This window comes from Condylostylus longicornis, unplaced genomic scaffold (assembly GCF_029603195.1).
Source record: "Condylostylus longicornis isolate FDR11 unplaced genomic scaffold, ASM2960319v2 ptg000002l, whole genome shotgun sequence".
Lineage (NCBI taxonomy): Eukaryota > Metazoa > Arthropoda > Insecta > Diptera > Dolichopodidae > Condylostylus > Condylostylus longicornis.
In genome coordinates, this window is record NW_026577971.1 from 1,164,377 (window position 1) to 1,188,883 (window position 24,507).

A 24,507-nucleotide genomic window follows, 5' to 3' on the forward strand; every position below is an offset into this window, starting at 1 on the left:
CCTTTATGAAAATTATTAAAAATTATAAAAATTATTAAAAAATTACAATCAATATTAAATAATAAAAGTGTTTATTAAGAAACTATAAGAAACAAATTAAAATTATTCAATTAATTTATTAAAAATAAAATTTTAAATTCGAAAATGTAATCGAAATACGAGTATTAAGGATTTAGAAACAATTAAAAAAAATAAAATAAATTTTAAAAATATAAAATCATAATTGTTATATAAAAAATTTTTCAAAATTGGTAAAACAAAATTTTATAATCATTTCAAAAGTATGCGTGAAGATGATTCAGAAATTAATGATGAAAGGACGAAACCGAAAAAAATTGAAACCACATTGGAAACGTCGAAGAAAGAAATTCAAAATCTAACAAATAGTAGTTCAAATTCCAATAGTGATAGCGATAATTTAATTAATAAAAATATTAATAATAGTAATAATAGTAGTAGTTGTTCTAATAATAGTAGTAACAACAATAATAAATGTATATTAACATTTAGTACAACTAGTAGTTCAATAAATTATGAAAATAAGACTGAACTTAATAAATTGAAAATTAAAGCTAGTGCAAAGGTTAGTGACAATAATAGTGACGATGATGATGATGATACTTATGATGATAATAATGATGCTAATAATTATAATATTGATCTCAATATAATGAAAAAAAAAATAAAAAATGAAAATAAAAAAAATGATTCTAATGATTCTAATGATATTACTCAAATATGGTTACCAGTTAATCCACAAGTATGGACAGAAGAAAATATTCAAAGTTGGATTAATTGGGCAACAAAAGAATTTAAATTAGAAATTGAACCAGATATTTCTCGTTTTCCAAAAAATGGTAAAGAATTATGTGAAATGACAAAAGCTGATTTTTGGGTATGTGCTGGTTCTAGATTAGGTGGTATACAATTAGCAAAACATTTAGCATGGAGATTACATTATGCGACGGGTAGAGAAACAAGTCCAATATTAAATGATGATGAACCAAGTAAGTGTACATATTTAAAAATATAATGAAAACTTTTGTTATAAACATAAATATTTTTTTTTTTATTTAGGAGCTGTAATTAAATATAAGAGTTTAAAATGTGAACAGTTGTCAATAGGGCAATAGATTTCTAAGAAATATTATCAGAAAATATTGATTTTAGCAGATTTTAGCCCTTAATTATTGATAAATCTTTTGGCTGTTTCCCTCAAGATTTCTTATTACTTTATAGAGAAACTTCCGCAAAGCATAAATAAATTTTAATATTTTTGTAATAGCTAATATAGAAATTTGAATGTTTTATACTAAAAATTTAATGTTATACTCTTATTAACCCAGACTAGTTTTGCGTAATTCATATAAAAGAAAGTCTAATTTGTTAGAAAATTCTGTGAAATATATATACTCATATATAAGAGTTATGTAGTATTACATATTTGTATAACATAAATTTGAATATAATAAGAATATGACGTTTACTTTTCATGTGAAAATATACTGCAGCGAATCTACCAAAATTACCGCAATAAAAGCGACTAAATATAGAGGTACGCCTCTCATTTACTATGTATTTATGTATAGACAGCTCGTGGAGCTTGGAGTGTTATATGTTTATAGAATGTTATGTTTAACCTTAAATACACAAAATATCTTTGCAATAAATAATTGAGTTTTCTGTTCTCAACATTTATACTTGCAAAATTTAGATTTCCATTATACCCTTCAAATAAATCTATAATTGTATAACAATTTCAATGTATCAAAAATTATTATAGAAAATAATTGAATTCTAAAATAGAATTAAACAAATGAATAAATAAATTGAAAAAGCAGTAAATTACCTTCATTTATTTATACTAGATATTAAATAAAAAAAAATATAGGATTAACTAACCCTTTTGAATCTTTTGATAAGATTTAATTCAATTTTATTTTTTTCATTTGTTGTGTTCACACACATAAACTCACCCACATTCACCTATATAAATGAGAAAATTTTTTTCAAAAAAAAAAAAGAAAAATATTACAACAGTATAAAGAAACAATTGATTGTATAACAGTTTTATTTATTGAAGACTATAATTTTAACAGATAAAAATCCTTTGAAAATTACACTTTTATGTAAGTATTATATACATATAAAATATAGTTAATACTTTTGTATAACAAAAGGATATCGAATGGTCAATTTCAAATTCTACTTTAAGTGTTATCCTTTAAATTATCGTTGTTTTTTTTATTCTTTGCCAAAAAAAATAATCTCTACTATTAACGAAAAGATTTTTCGTATATAAAAATATCAATTTCTCTTTGAGTTTCTCAATTTGGTACACACAAATAATATTTATGTATAAATGTGTATATGTATGTATGCAATATGTGAAAGTTTTTCAAACCAATGCAATTAAATTAAATTACTGATAAGAATCGCATAATCTATAAATAAAAATATAGTAAAAAAAAAAGTGTTGAATTTATTGGTTTCTTTTAAGATGAAGTTGATTTTTTATAACAGAAATATAGAACCTTTTCTTTCTCGATCATATAAGAAACAACAGACGTGTATATAAATTTCAATTTAGAAAGTTTATATTCGAATTTTTTAACACTGCTATTGCCTTACATATTTTCTGAAAGCATAATATTATTTTATATAATGTATTTAAAGGTAAATTCGTACAGACGAATCAGTTTAATCATTTTGGGACCAGCCTTCTCATCCCAGCGTTCTTACCCCTATCTTATAGTAAAGAAAGTTTAGCGAAAAACATTTTAGCTCCCAAAATTTTCTTTAATTCTTTTTTTAAATTTTTCATTTTTGATATTAGAATAGTGCAGAACGTCTACATAAAATAACGTATGAAATGAATGGGTTAAAACAATTTTTAATATTTCCGAAATAAAAAAACTCAATTCTTGTGATTCAATTGAAGCAATTTTTCACTAAAGTTTTATAAAAATTTGTGCCCCAATACATTTGTGTTATATTCAAAATTCAATGTGGCTCATAAGTATATAATTTTCTTTCAAGCATCTATTAAATAAATTTTATTAAATAATTTTGTTTGAGAAAAATGAGCTTGCCATGGGTTTTTTAGAAAAAAAAAAATGGAAAATAAAAAAACACTAAAATTATTTCTGTGGTCTTTTATTTTATACGTGGAATAAATACCTTATTCGTGACAGGATTTTTAAAAATTTTATGTGCATTAAATATAAATAAACGCTGCGATATTTCATATATTTTTAGTTTACGGAAAAGTTTTTAAAGATTTAAATTCTTGTTCCTAGATATCGGCTGTTTAAAGTTTTCAACATAATAAACTTTTAATATACCTGTGTTTATATGACGATGGAACTACTCTTGCAATACTTAATAAGGATTAATTCAGTCATATTTTATAAAATAGATAGATTCAAAACAAAAGTGGAATTCACAATTATGTATATTAGTTATTTGATTTACTAAAAATAAAATAAGGGAAATAATTAATAAAAATGCGCACATGGATTATGAATTAATTGAAAGCTCTCTTGGAAATGTACTCTCAAAAAAAAATTTAATTAACGGCTGAAGGCAGCCATGCAACTTTTAGTTTTGCAAATGTTTGATTGCTTATTTGTATTTCATCAAGCGCGTACACATGCAACTGTATGATCGCGTATGCAATTAAGCAATCAAACAGTTTGTTTGATTACTTAATTTTTTTACAAATTGATTGTTAAAAATTTCTGAATTTCAAATTGTTTATTTGCCTAACTGCCTGATCGTCTATTTTGTCTCGAAATTTTATTTTACTTGGAAAGTCAGAAGAAAGTGAGTAATCATATACTTGTTAATTAATGTAATTTTTGAGTGAGAAGAATCATTCCGTATGGCATATCTCGTTTTTTTTCTAAAATGCATACAAAATTTATTTACTTTGTTTTTGAAAGTGAGACGTTCAGCCTTACTCATTTGAGAAAAAATGTAAAATTGAAAAAATGAGTAATCTTATTGGAAAAGTGAAACATCCATTAGAAAGTACTATGAGAATTCTGATTTAAAAGTGAATAAAAAGTTAATAAAAAAGCAAGATACACGATCAGACTGTAAGTGTGCGTGTCATTAATTTGTAATCAAATTGTAATTGCAAAACTATAAACAGCATGTCTGCAAGAGACCTTACATTTTAAAAATGGAAATACTCATATTTGTGTTTTTTAGGTTTATAAATAAATATAGAAATCGGGAACACTGTTGGTTCAACAATTTTTTTTTGGTTTATCAAATATTTCACTTATTCTAAGATTGGTTTTTTATTCTTGTGTTTATTTCAATAAAGAATTCAGTTGCGACAATTTCATATACGAAAAATAGAAATTCAATGAATTGAGTTCAACGAAAAATAATTTAATGGTTTATGTACGGTACAATAATTCGTTTGTTATGACACACATACGTTATCGGTATGTGTGTCGTTACAATTAACTTCATAACCTAATTCCTTTCACTATTTCTAATTAAAATTTTTTCGAAAAGCACTTACAAACATTTTAAATAATTGTTCGTTCTGCTCCTATAATAAGTTCAGTTTCCTTTGTTGCAAATAATATTTTTTTTTTTACATAATGTAAAAATATTTTTGTTTTTTTCCGATTTTTTTATTTATTTTCAAATTTCTTCTTTCCAGAATTTTAATCCTTTATTCCTTGTTCACTTTTATTTCTGCTGTTTTATTAAGTTTTCAAGAGAAAAAGTTGTAATCAATTTCCTTCCTGAATCTTCTTTCTTTATATGTACATACCAACTCATTGTTTAACTTTTTGACTTCTCTGCTCTACTTTTTAAATCTGTATATAAACCGTAAACAAATAAATGTCCTTAAATGTCCTTTTTCCTTATTGTATATATATATATTGTATAGTTACAAAAACAAAATTCATCTAGGTTTTATCATGTCATTTAAATTGAATCTTCTTATAACATCGTTCTCAGCATTGAATTAAGACTATTTTGAATTTCGTATGTGTATTTTGTATAATAGTGTTTGTGTGTTTTAAACAAATATTTTGGAAAAACGAAAATTTTCACGTATACACGTACAATGAACACAAATAGAGAATAAATATTTATAAAGAGGTACAAAAAGAGAGAAAATGAAATGAGAAAAAATAAAGAAAATTCAATTCATGCTGAGGACCACCTATCAAGATGACATCACATCCTGCCATAACAGCATGGGGTAAATGGTTTTTACAATTTTATTATTTTTCTTTTACTATAATACCGTTACTTATACTGTTATTTTGTATTTAAACTGATTTTATTATATAGTTAGTAAATGATTCACGTAAATTGAAATGTTAAGCCAGTTAAGATGATAGGCTGACAATGATTTTTCTTTTATTTTTTTTTATATTTTCCTCTATATAGATATACTGGGAAATGCTATAAGTAAGGGTGGAATAATTGTTTCACTTTGACATGCCTGTCTATATACATACATACATATATATGTAAAATTAGAGAAAGGTGATGAAAATGTTATAGGTTATATTACAGTTATTTATTTTTTTATATTTTGGTTAAATAATAAAGTCACAATATGATCTACTGTTATACAAAATCAAATATAAGCAAAAAAAAATGTAAATTAGAAAATAAAATGAAAATAAAAGGATGAACTTAATAATTCATTATAGAAGCCTTGAGTTTATAAACAATATATGTATATGTATATATATGTAGACGGATATAAGGGGATTCTTGAACTATTTTGCATAATAATGTGCGGTAATATTTTTAATATTTTTTTATTATATTTGTGGGTATACGCTGTCAATTACATTTTAATCTTATAATGGATTATTTTATATTTAGTATGTTTGGATAGACTGAAAATTTACCAGAAGTTTTTAATAATAAAAATTATAACCTAGAGTCTCTTAAATTTCTAAATAAGATTAGTAATTATATAATTTACACTGGATTATTTTTTGAGATGATTGGCTTATAAATAAGTGCGAGAAATTTTTTATGACTGATTATGCAAAAATAATATAATCTAATAGTATCAAAAATATGAACATAGAACATAATATTTTTAGCATTGCTCTGAAGTTGTTCATTTCTGTGCTAACGTACGAAACTACAAAGAGCATCAATGCAATATTTATACATGAAATGTGCATGTACAGAAACTTAATTTTAATAGCTGATTAGGTGAAGTTATGACGTTATGCTTCAAAATTTATATAAACACGTTATTTCCTATATAATGAAAATTATTACACACTACATTTAAGCAACAAAACTATTGCGTCAATTTGAATCGAATTCATTAAGCAAAAATTGCAAGCAGTTAATGGATTGAGCCAAAGTTGTATGTGGTCATACAGTTGCATGTATGCGCGATTGCTGGTTTATACCTGTGGAATACAAATAAGCAATCAAACAGTTACAAAATTAAAAATTGCATATAACTGGCTGAGCACCATACATAAAAACAGACCATTCTAGATTAATGAATAATAAGTTAAATTTTTTTTTATTTTTTCATTAATAATATTAATTGCACAATTTTATAAAAGACCTAAAATTGAATTTCACTCAAGTTATCAAAACATTCAAAAACTATATAAATTTGAAAATTCTGATTTTATATATGTTACCGACCGCAAAGCATAAGGCAGGGGGGGGGGGGGGGTTGTGTGTTTTGTGTGCACCAAATTTTTAATATCCAGTTTTTCGTGGAATCACACTTCTCTGTGCTAGAGAAGTGTAATTAAACTGTTCTAAGCCGTTCTGTGATGTGTACCCATTTATCTCAAGTTCGGTTGTTACATTTAATTTTCATGAAAATTTTGCATATGATTTGATTTTGGTTGTATCACAGATTGAACTGAACCAGATTTTCTTAAAAGTTTTATACATATATAAACTTCGTCTGACAGTACAAAGAACCACCTAACACATGGAAGAAATCATGTGTCTTTCAAACTTTCAACTGCATATGAAGACAAATCAATTAATTTCCTAAGAAATTTAATAATTAAATTCAGAGTGTTAACAATAAACTTGTATATTCTTTGAGAATATCAGCTATCGCTATTTGCTATCGAAAGTGACTCGCATAAACCTTTTCAGGAATTCAAATATCATAAAGTGAATACCTTCTAAGAGACAAATTTACGTTTTTCTAGGTTTTGTTAGCTAAAACCTAACATATTAGCACTACCGTCCCTAAAACTAACATATAGCACTACCGTCTCATTAATTTGAAACAGGTTTTTAAAAAGGGTTTTTGTAATTTTCCTCAGCCATTTAGCCGAACTAAACAATACGTTTTGCGTTCGGTTATTTGCTGACCGCATCAGTTTTTTTTTTCCATTCTGAGTGAATAATGTGTTAATTTTTCCTTTTTGAAAACAATTTATCAATCATAAATATTTTATACATTAACATGTGCAATCATTTATTTTGAAAGTGACCTGTACAAGCAGTTAATTTTTTATACAATACTTGTACACAATTTTCGTTACTGGAGAAAGTCAAATAATTTTGAGACTGCAAATGAACCTCAAATAAAAATCAAAAATTCTTCTAATCATACGATGATTATTACTTTAATTAATAATTATGAGAATATTTTTGTATTATTTTTACATATTACAATTATTTTTCATTATATAGATGAAGGGTGAATATTTTATTTTAATTGATTTGTTTTTTATTCAACAGTTTTCTATATTCATCAAAGGAATATCATCATCATCAATATATATATATATATATTATCTTTCTATCCATATACTGACATATACTTACATACATAAATTCATCAATTTCATACACATACATTTGTACATAAATTATAAAAAAAATCCCTTGACTTTTTGTATACTTTACTAATCTCAGGTAGCTCAATTTCTTATTCTAAATTTATTCTTTAAAAATAAAAACATAAGGTTGAAGACCACCCACTTGTTATTCGATTATAATGATTTGGGGTGAATTTTAATTCACCTAAAGTGTTGAATATAAACATTAATAGTTGGTTTTGTTCACCCTCTTTTGAATTTTATTTATATTCATGTTGATTTCATATCGCAAAAGAAGTCCTTGTAGATATCCTTTTTTTTCATTGTTTTTTTTTTTTTTTTAAAGAAAAAGAAATGATTTTTGAAATGAACGAATTTTTTTTGTTTTGCGAAAATTTCCGAATGGACAATTTTTTTTTGATTTTTATAATTTTAATTTTCATTTACTTATAGCTAGGTACTGTTTGAGTTTTTCTTTTTTTCTTAATTTTACTTATACTTACTTGGTCTTGGTTTTGTGTTCCCGTTTTTATTTGAAAGTCTTAAGGTTTTTTATTTATTTAGTTTGTATGTGTGATTTGTTTTTTCTTATTTTGTTTGTATAACGGTAAAAGTCTTTATATTTTTGAACAGGATAAAAGAAAAGGATATATTAATAATGTTATTTCCTTCCTTTAGCACAGTTATTTTCGGAAATTTAAACTTAACAGTTGTTTAATAGCAACTAAACGGTGAGATTCGAATGGTTTTTGTTTTTTTTTTTTGAATGTTTGGTAACTTCAAAATTTTCTTCTTGTTTTAAAAACATATGTAAAGATATCCGGCGGAAGATCAGAAAATTTTTTTAATATTTTTTTTTTTATTTTGTTGAATTAAGATAACATTGAGATTTAAAGGGTTAAAAGTTAAGATTTTGAAATGAAATTTTGTATTTGTAAATTTGAATACAGAAAATTTTTCAGTGCAGTTGTAAAAAATTACAAAAAAAAAAATTATTAAAAATTCACATTTTAAAGAATTTACCGCAGTTCTTAATAATTTTTATGTGTTCTCAGTTAAAATTTGGTAAAACAAAAGAAGTTGACTACAATTTTGACAATTGAATTTTGTAATCATTAACAAAAATAAAAACTACCGAATACAAAAGTTAAAAATAATTTTTTTCTAAAATTAAAAGAAATTTTTTTTTTTAAAATTTGAAAAACAATCCAAACATAAAATTATTGTCCACCAAGTTTCTGGGTTTTTATTTTTTTTTTTTGTTGTTGCTTGTGAATCATGAGTGTAAGTGTTGATATGGGCGTAATGTGGCGCCTTTCAGAAGATTTTAATCGTCGATTTGGTGCCGTAAGAGCTGTACATCATCAATCTCATCATCATCATTATCATTCACATCATCATCATCATTCCGGAAGACCGCCGCCAATGATTTATAATGGTAAATTTTCTAAAAACATACACACGTGTACAAATTTATTTATACCTGAATATAAACACATACTTACGCATACATATATGTGCCTAAACATATGAAAGTTTCTAAATTTTCTAAAAAAATTTTAAATTTATATTTTTCTTTTTTGTTATTTTTGTTTGTTGAATATTTTGTTTTAATATTTTTAAAATATTCATAATATAAATTATGACTAATTAGTGAACTTGTCTTAACTTATTATCATATACATTAACACAAACAATTGCAAAAATACAATCATTCACACAATATACACACATATTTACGAAAAAAAATAATATTGTACATAAAAATAATTTAGTTATGATCTGGCAGCAGTTTTTTTTTTTATTTTATTGTTATTTTTTGATTATTTTTATATTTCGATTGAAATTCGGCTAAAATTCATGTTATAAAAGTAATATAAATGTATTATTAAAAGTTATGTATGTAAAATATGTATAAAAATATATTTACAGTGTCCAGCCATAATATTATTTATTGGGCTTAATCTCATTGATTTAGTAAATTAAAGCCTATACCCTTGCATAATTTGCTGATTGACTCATGTATTCCTCTGCCACTGACAGCTTTTTTAATTAAACGCATTTGTTTATGTTGGTAGACATAGATTGATGGTGATGATAGTTGAAGCATGATTACCATTTCAGGAGCTGATGTGATTAGTTAAGGATATTTTCAAACTATACAAAGAAATAACGTTTCATATTTAGCACAAATTTATTATTTAAAAAGCAGAAAATTGAATTATAAAATAGTTTAGAATTTTACACGGATATACCAGGCAATTTACGTTCATATTATGATATACCAGGAATTTATACAAATATAATTATGTATATATAATTAATATATATATTATATATATCTGACCAATGATGTAGTTGCGGCAGCAAAACAGTAGTGGTTACGGCACTGATGCTTTAATCGTAGGATCTCGACTTCAAACAGTAGTCAGGTTACTATAAAAATATGCTTAATGTAATAAAGTTTATATAAATTATTATACATAGTCCCTAGCTATAAAATTAATTAACCACCCATATATCCATAATATTTTTTTTTTAGAAATACTAACAAAAATAAACAATAAATATCGATAACCCTTCAGTATTTGATATGAACTACGGTACGCTGGTCGCCGGTAACTGCTTGGCCAGCTCAATAATTTGCGAAATTGGTTAAGTTCCAGTAGTCCTAAGCTCCCAAGTGCTTTAGGACTCTAAAGAGTCACGTCCTAAAGCTCCCAAGTAGAGTAACGGAGAGAAAAAGATATTTAATTATAGAATTTTATTGAATATACCATTAAAAGCTATTCAAGACACTTTGTGAAATATTTTTAAGCTGCTAAACGCTTTTAATAATTTTAAAATACTTACTGTTCTTAAATTACAACAAGAATAACACGATCATTAGTAAAATTTGTACTAAAACTTTTAAATTAAATTCAAAATTTCGAAATATTTTTGAAAATCTTCACTTAATTCCCACAGAATATACACAGTAAATTGAAATTCTAAAATTTATTTATAAATTTTTTGCTTATTAAAATGGCAGGCGACTGTTGTTACGTTCGAATTCCTATTTCTTTTTTAGAATGAGTGAATTTATAAGAAGTAATTTTTTTTTGTCACTTTTTTAAATCTTTTGACTCAACAATTTTGGAATTCATCAATTTCTAAGAATTGGACTTTAGTTCATATTTTGATATTTATATTTTTACATATGCCTGAGAATTTTTTTATATTTAATTTTTATTTTATTCATTTTTAAGAGTGGGATCATTTAGAATAACAAATGAATTGATAATTAAAAAACTTTGTGGCGAAAAATTGAATGAAAAATTTCAATTATACCTACATCCATATGCAAATTTATTGAGATTTAAAACTAAAAAATATTACCCATATTACATATGAAGCTTGTAATTTTTATTTTATAAACTTTAGCAGGCTAAATTTGTGGTAATTAGTTTATTTACTTCTATCAAAGTTAGTTATAATTTTGTTAAATCGAGAGAAGTAATTGTGAAAATTTTGTTCAAACAAAATACATAAATTATTTATCACTATAAAACGCAAACTTTTAAAATTTGAGTGAAATTCGTGTTGCCGTGTATAGAAGAAAAATGACTCCAAAATGAACGAAATTCTGTTTGAAGTAACGGCTAAGTTGCAGGATTAATTATTGGACAGTCGGACATTTGTGTGGAATTTCTTATCCAGATAGTTTTCTATTTACAGAAATAAAAAGTCGCACAGTCCAATTAAAATTTGTATTTTGACGACTTTTAAGAGCTGTACACATACATAAGTATTTATAATTTGGAGTGTAGGAGTGATATGAATATATTTTTATTCCAATCTTTAAAAAAAGTTGACACGTTAAGTACGTACAAAAATTTTAAATTGCAAAATTACTAGTTTCTCCCCATCTCTATCTGCATATTAATTTCAGATTATTTATTAAAGCTTCTAATACAAAATTTTATAAATTCTAATATGGTGAATCCCCTTGTTGCATAAACATAACATATAAAACTAAATACCTATTATACAAGTGTAAATAATATGTACTCACATTTATAATGGGAGATAAAACAAATTTTTAAATTTGCAAAAATTTTAAACTTCAAAAACCCAACATATAGGTACCTGGCCAATTTATCTTTATCAATCCACTTATGTTTTGTTTATTTTTTCGAATAATGAAACCCTAATGCAACTACAATTTAATATCAAATTTAAACAAAAAAAAATTATAAAAAACAGTAAACTCTTGTTTTTTGTTACTATATTTTTTTCTCAAATTAATTTCTTTTAAAAAAAAAGACAAATGATTGTTAAATTTTGGAAGTGCATAAACGATAAGACCAAATGATATAAGAGTCATGATCTAAATTTTTATTTTTCTTACCATACTTTGACAGAATATTTGTAACTAAAATTCTGTAATACTTGACAGTTTCGTAATATGTTTGACATAATGTTTAAGGCCTCTTTTAAATCAAATTCAATCGCGTATGTTTTCGCACAATTTGACATCAACTGTATGTTTCAAAAATCGATGTGTCATAATAACCCGTTTTTCTGCGAAATTATTACGTAATTCAGCTACGCAACGTACATATATACATACATATTATTGCGTACAGTAAACATTTTCGTATATTTATAGTATTGGTATGTGAAAGAAATTATACAAAGTAAATATAAACATTCGAACATGTGTTTGAACTTTCCTTCTATTGAATTCGTATGATTGATAAATTAATTTTTTTTATCTCTATACCAGAAATTACTGATATCAGTTTATTAAACTTTATAAGGGACTAACACTTAAAAATATATAGCACAATAAAAGCTGTACTTATAGATTTTCTCACCTTGCGCTTTTTAAGATTAAAATTAGAACATGCTTTCAAAATTTAATGTACTCTTTATATTTTTATCTATACGAATTTATTCGTACTTATGAAGTGTACAGTTTTTTTTTTTTTGGAAGAATTTCGCGAGAATTCAAATCTTTTTCACTAGAATTTTTAATATTCTTTTATTTATTTATAATTGTTTAATAAATATTTGAAGGTATAAGTATATGTGCGTGTCTTTATATTTTAAGCGATAATTGTTTCGAAATTTAAGTTGGTTGTTCCTGCTAGATTGTGGCCGAAAAATGAATGTATACTGATAAAATTTGAGGCTGCACAAAAAAGTACACAACACAAATTTGTTTATGCAACGCACTGAATAACATTTAAAGACATTTGAATGTGGTATTTTATCCAAAATATAAAATGGTTGGGTGCTATATTTAACCACTCACGAATTAAATAAAATTTGTGAAAATTGAACAGTCACCGAAATTGAGTACTAAATTGATCAAACAAATATTTCTTGAAGGGAGGGTTTCCATTTAAGTAAAGAAGTAGTTTTGGGAGCCGTACATTTAACACATTCCAACTCGAAATGCCGGGATGCCTCTACAGCACTCGTTCGATATCCACTCCACTGATAATCTTGAGTGCTCTGCCCTTGTGAGAACAAAATCCTGTATTATATCTCTTCTCCTACGATTGGAAGAGCACCACATTCCCCCATGTACTGAAGGTGTACTGAGGTCTCCTCATTTTTTCACAGAATTTACAAATGTCTTTAGTTCCCCGGCCCCTACAAGACCTCGATGAGAATTCTCACTTGATTCTCGCCCAACCCTATAATCAACTTAAATCGCTTCTGGTTATAATCTTCCAGTGCTCTGACCGCCACCTCTCTGATTGCTTACTTAGTTCCAACGAACAATATATGATCCGATTCCACAGACGGACACCGTGCCAAGGAAATTTATATTAGTCTCTCTCCTCACCAGTGCGTTCAAACGTAATATGAATAACATATTGGTTGATTTTGAAAATATATACACATGCATGCAATAACCCATTTGTAGGTACTGTGGGAAATAGAATGTTAAATACAAAATAAGAAAATTTGCATAAAACTTTTTGTTGTTGTAATTCTGAGTGGATAAAGAAATTCATAATGTTCGAAACAATTTTTTCGTTTTCATTATCATCTTATATACTGCATAATCTTAGCGATACCCCACCGTCCTCGAAATAATAAAATAAAATTCAGTGAATAATGGCGCCATTTGGAAGAAAATTATTTAACGAACTCTGACGTTTTTCATTAGAATTTTTCAATGTATAGCAAATAGACAATTTGTTTTTTAATTTAACAAACAAATTATTTGTCATAACATATTTAAATAAAAAATTATTGTATATACGTACGCACATACATCTATATATTTATACAGAATGTTTTACTTTTTTAAATTTTGAGTAAAAATTTCGCTACTTCAATTCTTTTTTTGTTTTGTATTCTTCGCCACCATGGTAAGCAAAAAGCCTCTACGCCAAATTGCATTATTTAACAATGTTTTGGGCTACTTGCTTTATTACTCATAAATTTTGCTGCTGCACCTTTGATCTTTTCCGTTATTTACTTTTTCCATGTTTTCCTTGGTTTACCTTAAATATCATTGCCATCACTCTTTAGTCCGATTTTCAGTTTATTGAACTGTCCCCCTTTTCAGCTTGCAAAGCGCCTGTCATAGCCGAATAATTTATATTTCTAATTCACGATGTATGTATTTCTTGAACATATCAACACAATTATATTTATCATATAGTAAAGAAGTGGTTGAAATTTACAAGTTTTGTGTTTGGAGAAATAATTATCTCAACTGAAAATGGAATTTGAAGACTGAAATTTCAATTTACGCATATCGCCGTGACTTCTCTTGAACTCGTCAAATATTTGATTTGGCTGATCCTTAAAAAATATGCTCAACCGGGTTTTCTTGCGGGTTACCATTTTTCACATTAGTGGCTTTTGATAATTATGTTTAGCACAGTGTAATATTGAATTCAGCATGGTAATAAGATATCGGCTCATTCAACAAGGTAATAATATTTCGGCTCATTCAACAAGGTAATAAGATTTTGGCTCATTCGTTTGTTTCAGTGTCTGCTTTAAATTCCAGCTTTCCCTGTTCTGGAACATTTTACATTGTATTGGCTTTATTAGAGTTCAAACTGCAAGAATATAATACGTAAAAAAAAATTCATTCTCTTGCCCTTCTCTAATCTTAGCTTATTTCTTCTGAAACTGATTTCTCTTTTGGCACCGTTAGTTTCATTTATTCTTCTTTTCTTTGAGAATAAATAACTTTGTTCCTAAAATAGAAAATGACAAATTTACCAGAAGTTGGTTGAAGAAATTGGAAATAACAAATTTACCAGAAGAAAAAGAAATAAATCATTATGTAGTAAACTTACTTTGCATCTTTTTCTGGCTGTTTTACATTATAACGTAATAACACGAAACAGAAAAGCATTCTCGACCTCATAAGTTTACTTTTACTCAGAATAGAATTCTAAGTTGTTCCGTCTTATGAAAGTTTGTTACTGGGATAAACGGAACGCCGCTTAATAAATGGAAAAGGAGTAGAGATTTGAGAAAGGAGTAGAGTTTTTAGAGTTGTTTCCACGTTAACGGAGAATAAAAACAGCTTATTGGAGCAAATACACTTATATATCAATTAAAGGTTCTTGGGATGCTATAAAACTTATATTCAATAACTTATGTTTGAAGTTAGCACTGCAATTTCTCAAAGATCAAAATTAGATTTTTTATTTCTATAAAGACTGAGTTTTCTTATATGTCAACTTTTGTATAAATCTTTGGTTTTCCAATTTATTATTCATCACTTACTCTTTGTGGCAAAATTCAATTAAATTAATTGAAACCAAAATATCCTTCAATTCCTCGGCATTTTCTTTATCATCCAAAACTTTATAGCATTTTTCTAAATTAAAATTTATTAAGGTTTGTACATGAACAACTTTACAAAAAACATTAATTCTAATTAAACTTTTCATCATTGACTTTATGAAATAAGTCATTAGACGACCTTCAAATGGTCGGTTCCACTTAAATACAGCCATGAACTATAAATACATATAAACAACTATAATATACATAAATATCTTGCCACTTTCAAGAAATAGCCGCCATTTTCTTAAAAAATTAAATATACGAGTACAATATGTAAATACTTTAAACTTCAAATTTACCTTAGAAAAAAAAAACATAACAACAACAAATAGGTAACCACAAAATAATACAAAAACAAAAATATCAACCATTTTATTAGGGCCAATGAATTAACTTTAAATTTTATAAGCAAAAAAAAAAATAATAAAATAAAAAAAAAATCATATAAGCACAAAATTCTTTTTTTCCTTTTTTATTTATTTTTGAAATTTTTAATATTTCTCCTTCATTTTTTTTTTTTTAATTTAATTTTTCACCATAGATCCATATCAGCTTTTAAATGCTGCTTCACACCGATTGGTAGCACAAGGTTCAGGTCAAATTCAATTATGGCAATTTTTACTTGAAATGCTTGCGGATTCGTCAAATTCATCTTATATTACATGGGAGGGACATAATGGTGAATTTAAGCTCTTAGATCCAGATGAAGTCGCTCGAAGATGGGGTGAACGTAAAGCTAAACCAAATATGAATTATGATAAACTTAGTAGAGCTTTAAGGTGAGTTTCTTTATACAACACAAATACCTTAATAAAAAATATTTTTTTCCAAAGTAATATTAGTGAATGTATAACGGAAAAGAATTGAAAAAAAACACATTTACAAACATAACAATAATAATAATAATAATAATAAGGGTGGTGAAAATACAAAATTTTAATATGTTTGTGTATGTGTTTTGTAAGTGAAAATATTTATATGTAGATTTCTATAGAGACCGTATAGTACGTACATTAGAATAAAATAAGATTGCATAGTTTTAGGAGAAAGGATAAAAAATTTTCTATTTATTTTTAAACTTTTTTACATTCGGTTCAAATGTATAGGCAATTGTATTATGTTTGTGTTGAAATTATATATATGTGTGTTTATATACATACATATATAGGTATATCATTGTTCCTGTTAAAAAGTTTTGTGTATTTGAAAGTTAAATAGTTGCCGTCGGAAAAAAAAATTTTCCCGCTTTATTTAGTTTAAATTTCTCGCCGTTTATTTTCAGAATAAAGTTATTCAGTCTAAATGAATTTTAGTCAATTCTGTGCTTTATTTGGAACTTTGTACCTTTTGAAAGCGTTTGTAATAATCATTTATCTGGCGACTTTGACATTCTAAATTTTATTACAAATTACGGTAATTGCAAATAAACAAGTATGTGCTTGATTTTTATAGTTAATGTCATATTTGATCGTCATATTTAAGTTTTCAAAAAGTGGGTCACATTGTGACCTAACATTAAGTTGTTTTATGTATGTATCCGTTCTTAAATATAAATAAAATGTTATCTACATTTATAATCATTTATAAGAAACTTAGACTATTAAATAGTCTTAATCTGTATCTCACTTTTTGAGTCATCTTTTTTAACCATCTTCAACTCAGAATTTTTCCAATTTTATAATCAGAAATGTTATCTTTGCAATTGTATTTCCTCGATTTTTTTCAATATGTTAGTAAAATGTTTAATGTACTAATTGTGGTAGGGCTAGAATACTGCACCGACCACTTCAACCTACTAACCAAACAATTTCTTACGAACTGAAAGTAACTAAGTTCTGTAACTTTACTCAACATTTTTTTTGGAAAAGATGAGATTTCATCGGCTTTTACTTATCAATACCAGTCAAATAAGAGTTAAGGAAAAATTGGATTTCTTAATTTTAAAATTTCATCATTTATTAAATTAAATTGCTCTAATTTTTAATTAGCCAGTTATTAAGAATTGTGCTATTTACAAAAAAATGATTTACATAGGAGCACAATCGTATATACGTAAAAAGCAGAAGAAATTTTTTTAACTTCTTCTCTTCAGATTTTTTTTTGAATAAAATACATACGGCATAGATTTAGAAAAAAAAATCGCTTCATTATAGACAAAATAATGGGCCTTATAATGCGTTTTTATTCCTTACATTCAACATTTCTGACCTTCTAATCTACAACAAATTAATTGGTTATGTAAAAATAAATTTTTAATTTTGTTGCTATATATTTCATTTTCATATATACCACTTAAATTCTATAGAAGGTCTTAAAGTTTTTATAAAATAAATTCCAAAAGTACGCATCATCGTAAATTCTGTGAAAACGCAATTATGTGAATAAGACACAAAAAAAAAATCTTCAATGAACATAAAAATAAAATGATTCACTCAAATAATATTCAATGTTGTATTCCATTCACCTATAATATGGTAGGTATACAAAATCTTGTAAAACCAAATATGGGAAGAAAAATAGAATGAACAGAAAATAAAATTAAATTGCTAATGAATTCCTGGATTCTTTGACCAGTTTTACTAGTGTTACATAACAAATATTTTTGCGATTCCGCAAAAAAATATTTTGTGATCCCTTTTATCTATATATGCAAGTATAAAATATATCTTCTGTCTGTGTATGTTTGTGTATATTTAATAGTAGCAGATTGTTTTAGTTAAATTTCTCTTTTATTTTAATAATTTTTTTTTAATTTGTTTTTTTTTTTCTGTATTCTCAGGTACTATTACGATAAAAATATTATGACAAAAGTACATGGAAAACGTTATGCATATAAATTTGATTTTCATGGATTAATGCAAGCTTGTCAAGCTCAATCACAAGGCTGTGATGCAACAAGTGCTATGTTAACTGCATCTGCAAATTATAAACATCATCATCATCATCATCATCATCCACATCCATCACATATTCATCCATTAGCTGGTCATCATTCAGGATTTCATTCACAAAGTGATTTACAATCACCATCTCCTATGCAATTAGTATCAGCTGGTCCATCACCTTCATCATCATCAACTTCATTAAGCCCGTATGCCAGTCCAACTTCAGCAACTGTTACTACAGCATCTGGTATACAAACAACAGTTTCATCTGGTACTAATATAACAACAAGATCTCCTTCAAATACTATAAATATACCATCTTCAATATCATTATTATCATCAACAATTAATACATCAGGATCAATAATTGGTAGTGGAGGTTCGAGTTGTACAAATACTGGAGTTTCAATACAAGCTGGTCATACAAGTCATCAATTTGTTGCTGCTGTAACTGCTCACAGATTTCCAAGCACATCATATTGGCCATATTCTCCGCCACCAAATTATGAACCAAGACCGTCAACATCATCGTCAATAGGTCATGCATTTACCACTAATACTAGTAACAATAATAATAATAATAATAATGATAATAGTAATAATAATAATAATTAATTTTACGGTATCATAAAATATGTTTAATTTTAATTATTAAGTGATTACACACCAGTAATTTGTTGGTTGAATAATTATTTGAGTCTTTTGATTATATTATGAAATACAAAAATGTTACATCGTAAGAAAAAAAACAAAGCAGTAAAATATAGTAAAAAAAAAGTTATCTACATAAAAAATATGACAAATAAAATTGTTCCTTTAATAATACATACATATAAAAAAAAATGGATTTTATTCCTTTCCACTATGACCCTTAAGAATATTGTATATGTAAAGATGTTGTACTGAGATGTAAAATACGGACCAACATAAAAACAAAGGAAAAATGCTATTCAAAAGCAGAAAAAATTTGTAAAATATTATTTTGGAGAATTAAAAGTATCCTGCTGAGACTTTATGGACAAATCTTAAGGACGTAAATTCAGAAATATTTTGTGTAATAAAAGCTGGACATATAAAAGTTTTCTACATTAGTAGCAACCATTAATGGTAAATGGACAGTTTTTAATTACTCACACCTACACGCGACCCTTGATTTTCGAAATAATAAAGAGTTTAGAATATATAAAAAAAAAAGAAAACCTCTTTGAAATGTTGGGAAAGCCAAATTTATTCAAAAAAATTAAAAGAAATCAAATTTACGCAATTCACTTAATTTTTTGAAACCGAGTAACGTTTTTCCCAATTTGACTTACTTGAAACTGAAATGGGTTTTTTTTAAATACGATCTACATAGTTGGTTAGCTGGTTGACGTGGCGAGTGTAACAGATCACCCTGGCTGACCGCCAGGCTTGCAATATGTAATTCCACCGGAAGCAATTGGAGATACTTGCAATTCTTTGAACCCTACCTATCTTGGTACGGTTTTATAGCCGGCTACCACACAACAGCTTCATATTGCAAGGATCGTTGTACAACTGCTACAAAATCATCTTGTTGCAGCTGTAAAGAGGTATGCAGGTTAAAACTTGGGTCCAACACAATACCTAACTGCTTAACCGTCGGACTAATAGCGTGTGTAACACAACCCATTCTCAGAAGCTGGTAGTCCGGATTTTTTTTTTATCGTTAAAAGTATTAGCTCCGTTTTCAACGGGTTTATTTTAAGTCTACTTGCCTCGGTCAGGGATCTTTCTAAGTCACTGTACACGATCGTTGGATGGTCAAACCCAGAAACAAGGATAGCAAGGTCGTCTGCATATGCGTCCACCTCGATATTTTTTAAACAATATTCTACAATTTTAAAAACCTGTTACATACATATACAGTTGTGGATTATTGTGAATTTGTATATGATTTTTTTTACTTAAATGTTTGAAATTAAATGGCACAAAAGAACTGATAGCAAGGTGAGAAATGTGTAACTGAGTATTTGGCGTTAATTTTTAAAATTCAATATTTATTTTTCACTATAGCATTTATACAGCATAAATGTGTAATTTGTGGAATGGCATCGTTAATGAATCGTTATATTTTATATTTTATTTTTCCATTTTCAAGTATATTTATATAAAGCATACTAAAATTAAAATTAAAAATATTATTATATATATATAGAAAAATATTCTATCGATAAATATCGCTAGAATAAGTCCATCATTTTCGCTATTTCCTAAATTCTGTTGTTTCTTAATTAATAAATTACTATCAGCTGATTTTCCATCTTCAAAATGATCTTTAAGCTCAGTTTGATCTTTTTGAATGCCATCTTCATCTCTATATGGTAAACATAATATTTGATTAAGTTTCTTATTACGTAAAATTCTATTAAATCCTTGATTAATTTTTCCATTTCCACAAGAATTACTTGAAATTCTTAATAAGATTATTGATACAATTACTGATATTGTAAGCAAAATAAATGTTGAAACTTGTATTGTAACTGTAAAATTGATCACAAATAAAAAAACAAGCAAATATAAAAATTTTAAACTAATTGTTATATATATACATATATATATATATATATATATATATATATATATATATGCATGTAAAAACGAAAACTTACTTATTAATGGTAAATCTTGTGAAAAATTTGGTAATTTTTCTATAAAATATTTTATACAATAACCATTCAATAGTAGTGCTATACCATTTAATAAAATCTTTTCACCACGACATGGTGGAATCCAGAATGCTGCCAAACACATTAATATTATACTTGATATTATTGTTATTATTAACCAAACTAACATTGGAGATTTTCTATCCAAGTCAAATGTAAATGTTATTGATGGATATGGATCTGGACAGCATGCATAAATTTTTTCTTCAATAAATGAATGTGTATTAGTTATTTTCCAATTATGATTATTTGCTAAAATATCAAGAATTGGACGATTTTCACTTAAATATGGTATTAGAGCACGACTAGAATGTACCCATGATCCTAATATAAAAGGACATGTTTGTTTATCGAATGGCCAATATTTTAAACTTAATCTACAGTATGTTTCCAATTTAACATGTGGTGTCCAATGTATTTTTCCATTTGATGATAATTTTATAGTTCCTTCATGTTTAATATTTAAAAGAATACCATTTGCAGTATTATATAAAGATAAATCAGGTACCCATAATTTTTCTTTTGTCAAATAAATACTATTAAGACCACCAAAATCATTTGGATTCCATTGTAATTTATTATCATTCCATTGCTAAATAAATTCAAAATTAAATAAGTTTTAAAAAATTTTTTATAAACTATATTCGAATTTTCTGTTTGATATTATAAAAATTATTAAATTTAAAAGTAACTTACTAAATCTAAAGAACCATGTAGTATAGCTTTTGTATCAATATCACTTATATCAATATGATTAACAATCAATGCAACATTAACATTAATAGGATGAGTGTGATTTTCAACTGGAATAACTGTTTGTATATAATTGGAAAGTAATGCTTTACGGAGACTTTCTTCAGATGTAATCCAAGATGATTCTATATATAAAAGATTAAAATAGAAGGATACACAGATTATTGTATCTTTTATTGCTGTTTTATTTAAAAATTTATTTTGAAGGAGACCAAGTGAAAATGAACGAAAATTAAAAATTCTAATCTCAATTAAAATTAAATTAAATGTTTCGTATGTAATGAATTCAAAATTACAATTGAAAATTTAAATTATATATTTTTGTTGTCCTACAGTCTTTATTTTGAAAATGTATAACACTTTTCGATATTAATTAATATTTACAAGTTAATTTAAATAAAACTTACCATCAGCAACAACTGACACTGAATAAAATCCAATTAAAATGAAACACAAAATATATTTGAATAATTTAAACATTATTTTCAACCGAACGATATAAACTGCAAGATTAAACTAAAATATTTTTTTCTAAAATTGAAAATATTAAGCCGCACTAAAAATTAAGAAAACCACAAATACCAAGATATTTCTGAAAAATAACATGTTGCATTAGTTTGTTTTTTCAAATGAGAATTATAATATTTTTCAATATCCATACGCACCCTTATAAAAAAATATTATTATGTATTATTGTTATAAATATAATATTATAAAATTAATTTTTATTATTTTTAAAGTTCTACTTTCCTATACAAAAATATTCGACATAAATATTATATTGTATGTTTATACAATATGCACGTATCACTTATGTGTGTATAACAAAATACTTTCTTAATCAAAGCATAATTTAATAGTAGATATTTTATTTAATGTTTTCTAAGAATCTTAAAGAAAAACCTCACTTCTCTCTGATAATAATATTAATCCCATTACAAAATAGGAAAAAAAGCATTTAATTAAATTTGGAATATAATATGTATTCGTATAATAATAACAAAATATTATGCTTTCATAATAAAGAATTTTATTATTATTGTTATATTATAGTAAATGTTTTTTTTTATATTATATATGATAAATTAAATAGAAAAAAATGTATTACAATTTGTTACTTTTTGCTGACATTAAGTGGTTGAACAATGGTTGAGGTCTCTACTTAAAAATTATATGTATATATTTTAAGAACATTTCATTCAAATTCAGAAAGAGAGAAATTTTCTTACATCATAATTTAATTTTATCATATTTTATTAAAATATTTTGATTTATATACTTTAAAAATAAATATATAAATTGAGTGAATAATAATGGATTATTGTTAATATTATTTTTATCAAGAGCATTTTGCAAAAGTGACAAAATATAAATAAGGAAATAATAAACTAAACATGTTTGTATATTATGCATAGAGTACGTACCAGGGATGAAGAATGTCATACTTTCACATGCCAAATGCGATGTTTTTAAAACTAAATTTGTGTGGTGTTGTGATACTTTCTACTTGTGTATGTTCATTATATTATATAAAAATATTTCTTTTATTAGGAATAAAATCCTAATTCTTTCTTGTATTATATCGAATACAATAGTTTATTTCGTTTGTCAACTTTTTTACTATTATTTACTATTGTCAAATTTCCTAAAATCAGTCTATATTATTAATTGTTTTTAACACGTCATATTAGTGACAAATAGATATGTATATAAATACTACAGTATTGTGAGTTTGCGAATATTTCAATTTTGAACACACTTATTGTTTTTTTAATTTTTTTAATTTAGTGGATTACAAATACTCCAGTTGGGGCATTGCCAGCTTTTAAAAGATGATCATTTTACTATAACCTACAATCCAAATCATAAAAAAAAATATTGCAAGCATGATGTAACGAGCGCGGATGCTTCAGAACCAAGAAATCTAAAATGCTGCCCAAGGAAATTTTAGCAATCATCAAAAACCAATATAAGAAATGTAATATGTGTAATATTCCGATTGGTTGAAATGTGACTCAATAATTTTGAAAAAAACACAAAATAGAGATCATTATTTACAACTTTATTTGCAACGACAACAGTGAACAAAATTTAACTAAAATTACAAGGAAGTAGAAATTGTCTAACTCTAAAATTTTTATGGCTAAAATATGAATACACAGATATTATATATTACAATACTTATTACACAGATCGATAAAGTAGTACTTTGAATTCTGGTTTGTTACACTGAGAATCGAAAATTTTTTTGAATTTACATCACTGATATGTATTACAAATTTGTGATCTCAACTTTAGGATATTTTTATAATTAAGGTAACAACATTTACATATTTGGGATATTTTCTTAAAAAATATATATATATTTTTTAATTTCTTCCAAAAATTGTTTCTTTTTAGAGAATTCTTGCAGCAAAAATTAGTAGCAATTCACTTGTGTTTTATATATTGACATAAGACTAACATCAAACTATATAATATGGACATCTCGCTGCTATGAATAAATCAAATCCATGTTAAATGCTACATTAAGCTGTTTATTTCATTTTATCTTAT

General features: G+C 25.8%; 2 protein-coding genes across 2 annotated transcripts; one reads left to right on the forward strand and one right to left on the reverse strand.

Moving 5' to 3' along the window:
- Window positions 1-283: 283 nt before the first annotated feature.
- LOC129605492 (DNA-binding protein D-ETS-6-like) lies at window positions 284-19,184 on the forward strand. The gene is made up of 5 exons (XM_055515281.1): window positions 284-404; window positions 702-1,007; window positions 16,168-16,405; window positions 18,406-19,073; window positions 19,168-19,184. Exons 1-5 carry the CDS (start codon window positions 284-286, stop codon window positions 19,182-19,184), a joined length of 1,350 nt encoding a protein of 449 aa, XP_055371256.1.
- A 1,324-nt stretch (window positions 19,185-20,508) lies between these two features.
- LOC129605547 (acetylcholine receptor subunit alpha-like) lies at window positions 20,509-22,507 on the reverse strand. Its single transcript, XM_055515380.1, has 4 exons — window positions 22,359-22,507; window positions 21,895-22,076; window positions 21,142-21,790; window positions 20,509-21,012 (listed from the first exon to the last, which is right to left on the reverse strand). Exons 1-4 carry the CDS (start codon window positions 22,429-22,431, stop codon window positions 20,636-20,638), a joined length of 1,281 nt encoding a protein of 426 aa, XP_055371355.1. The 5' UTR covers window positions 22,432-22,507; the 3' UTR covers window positions 20,509-20,635.
- Between the last annotated feature and the right edge of the window lie 2,000 nt (window positions 22,508-24,507).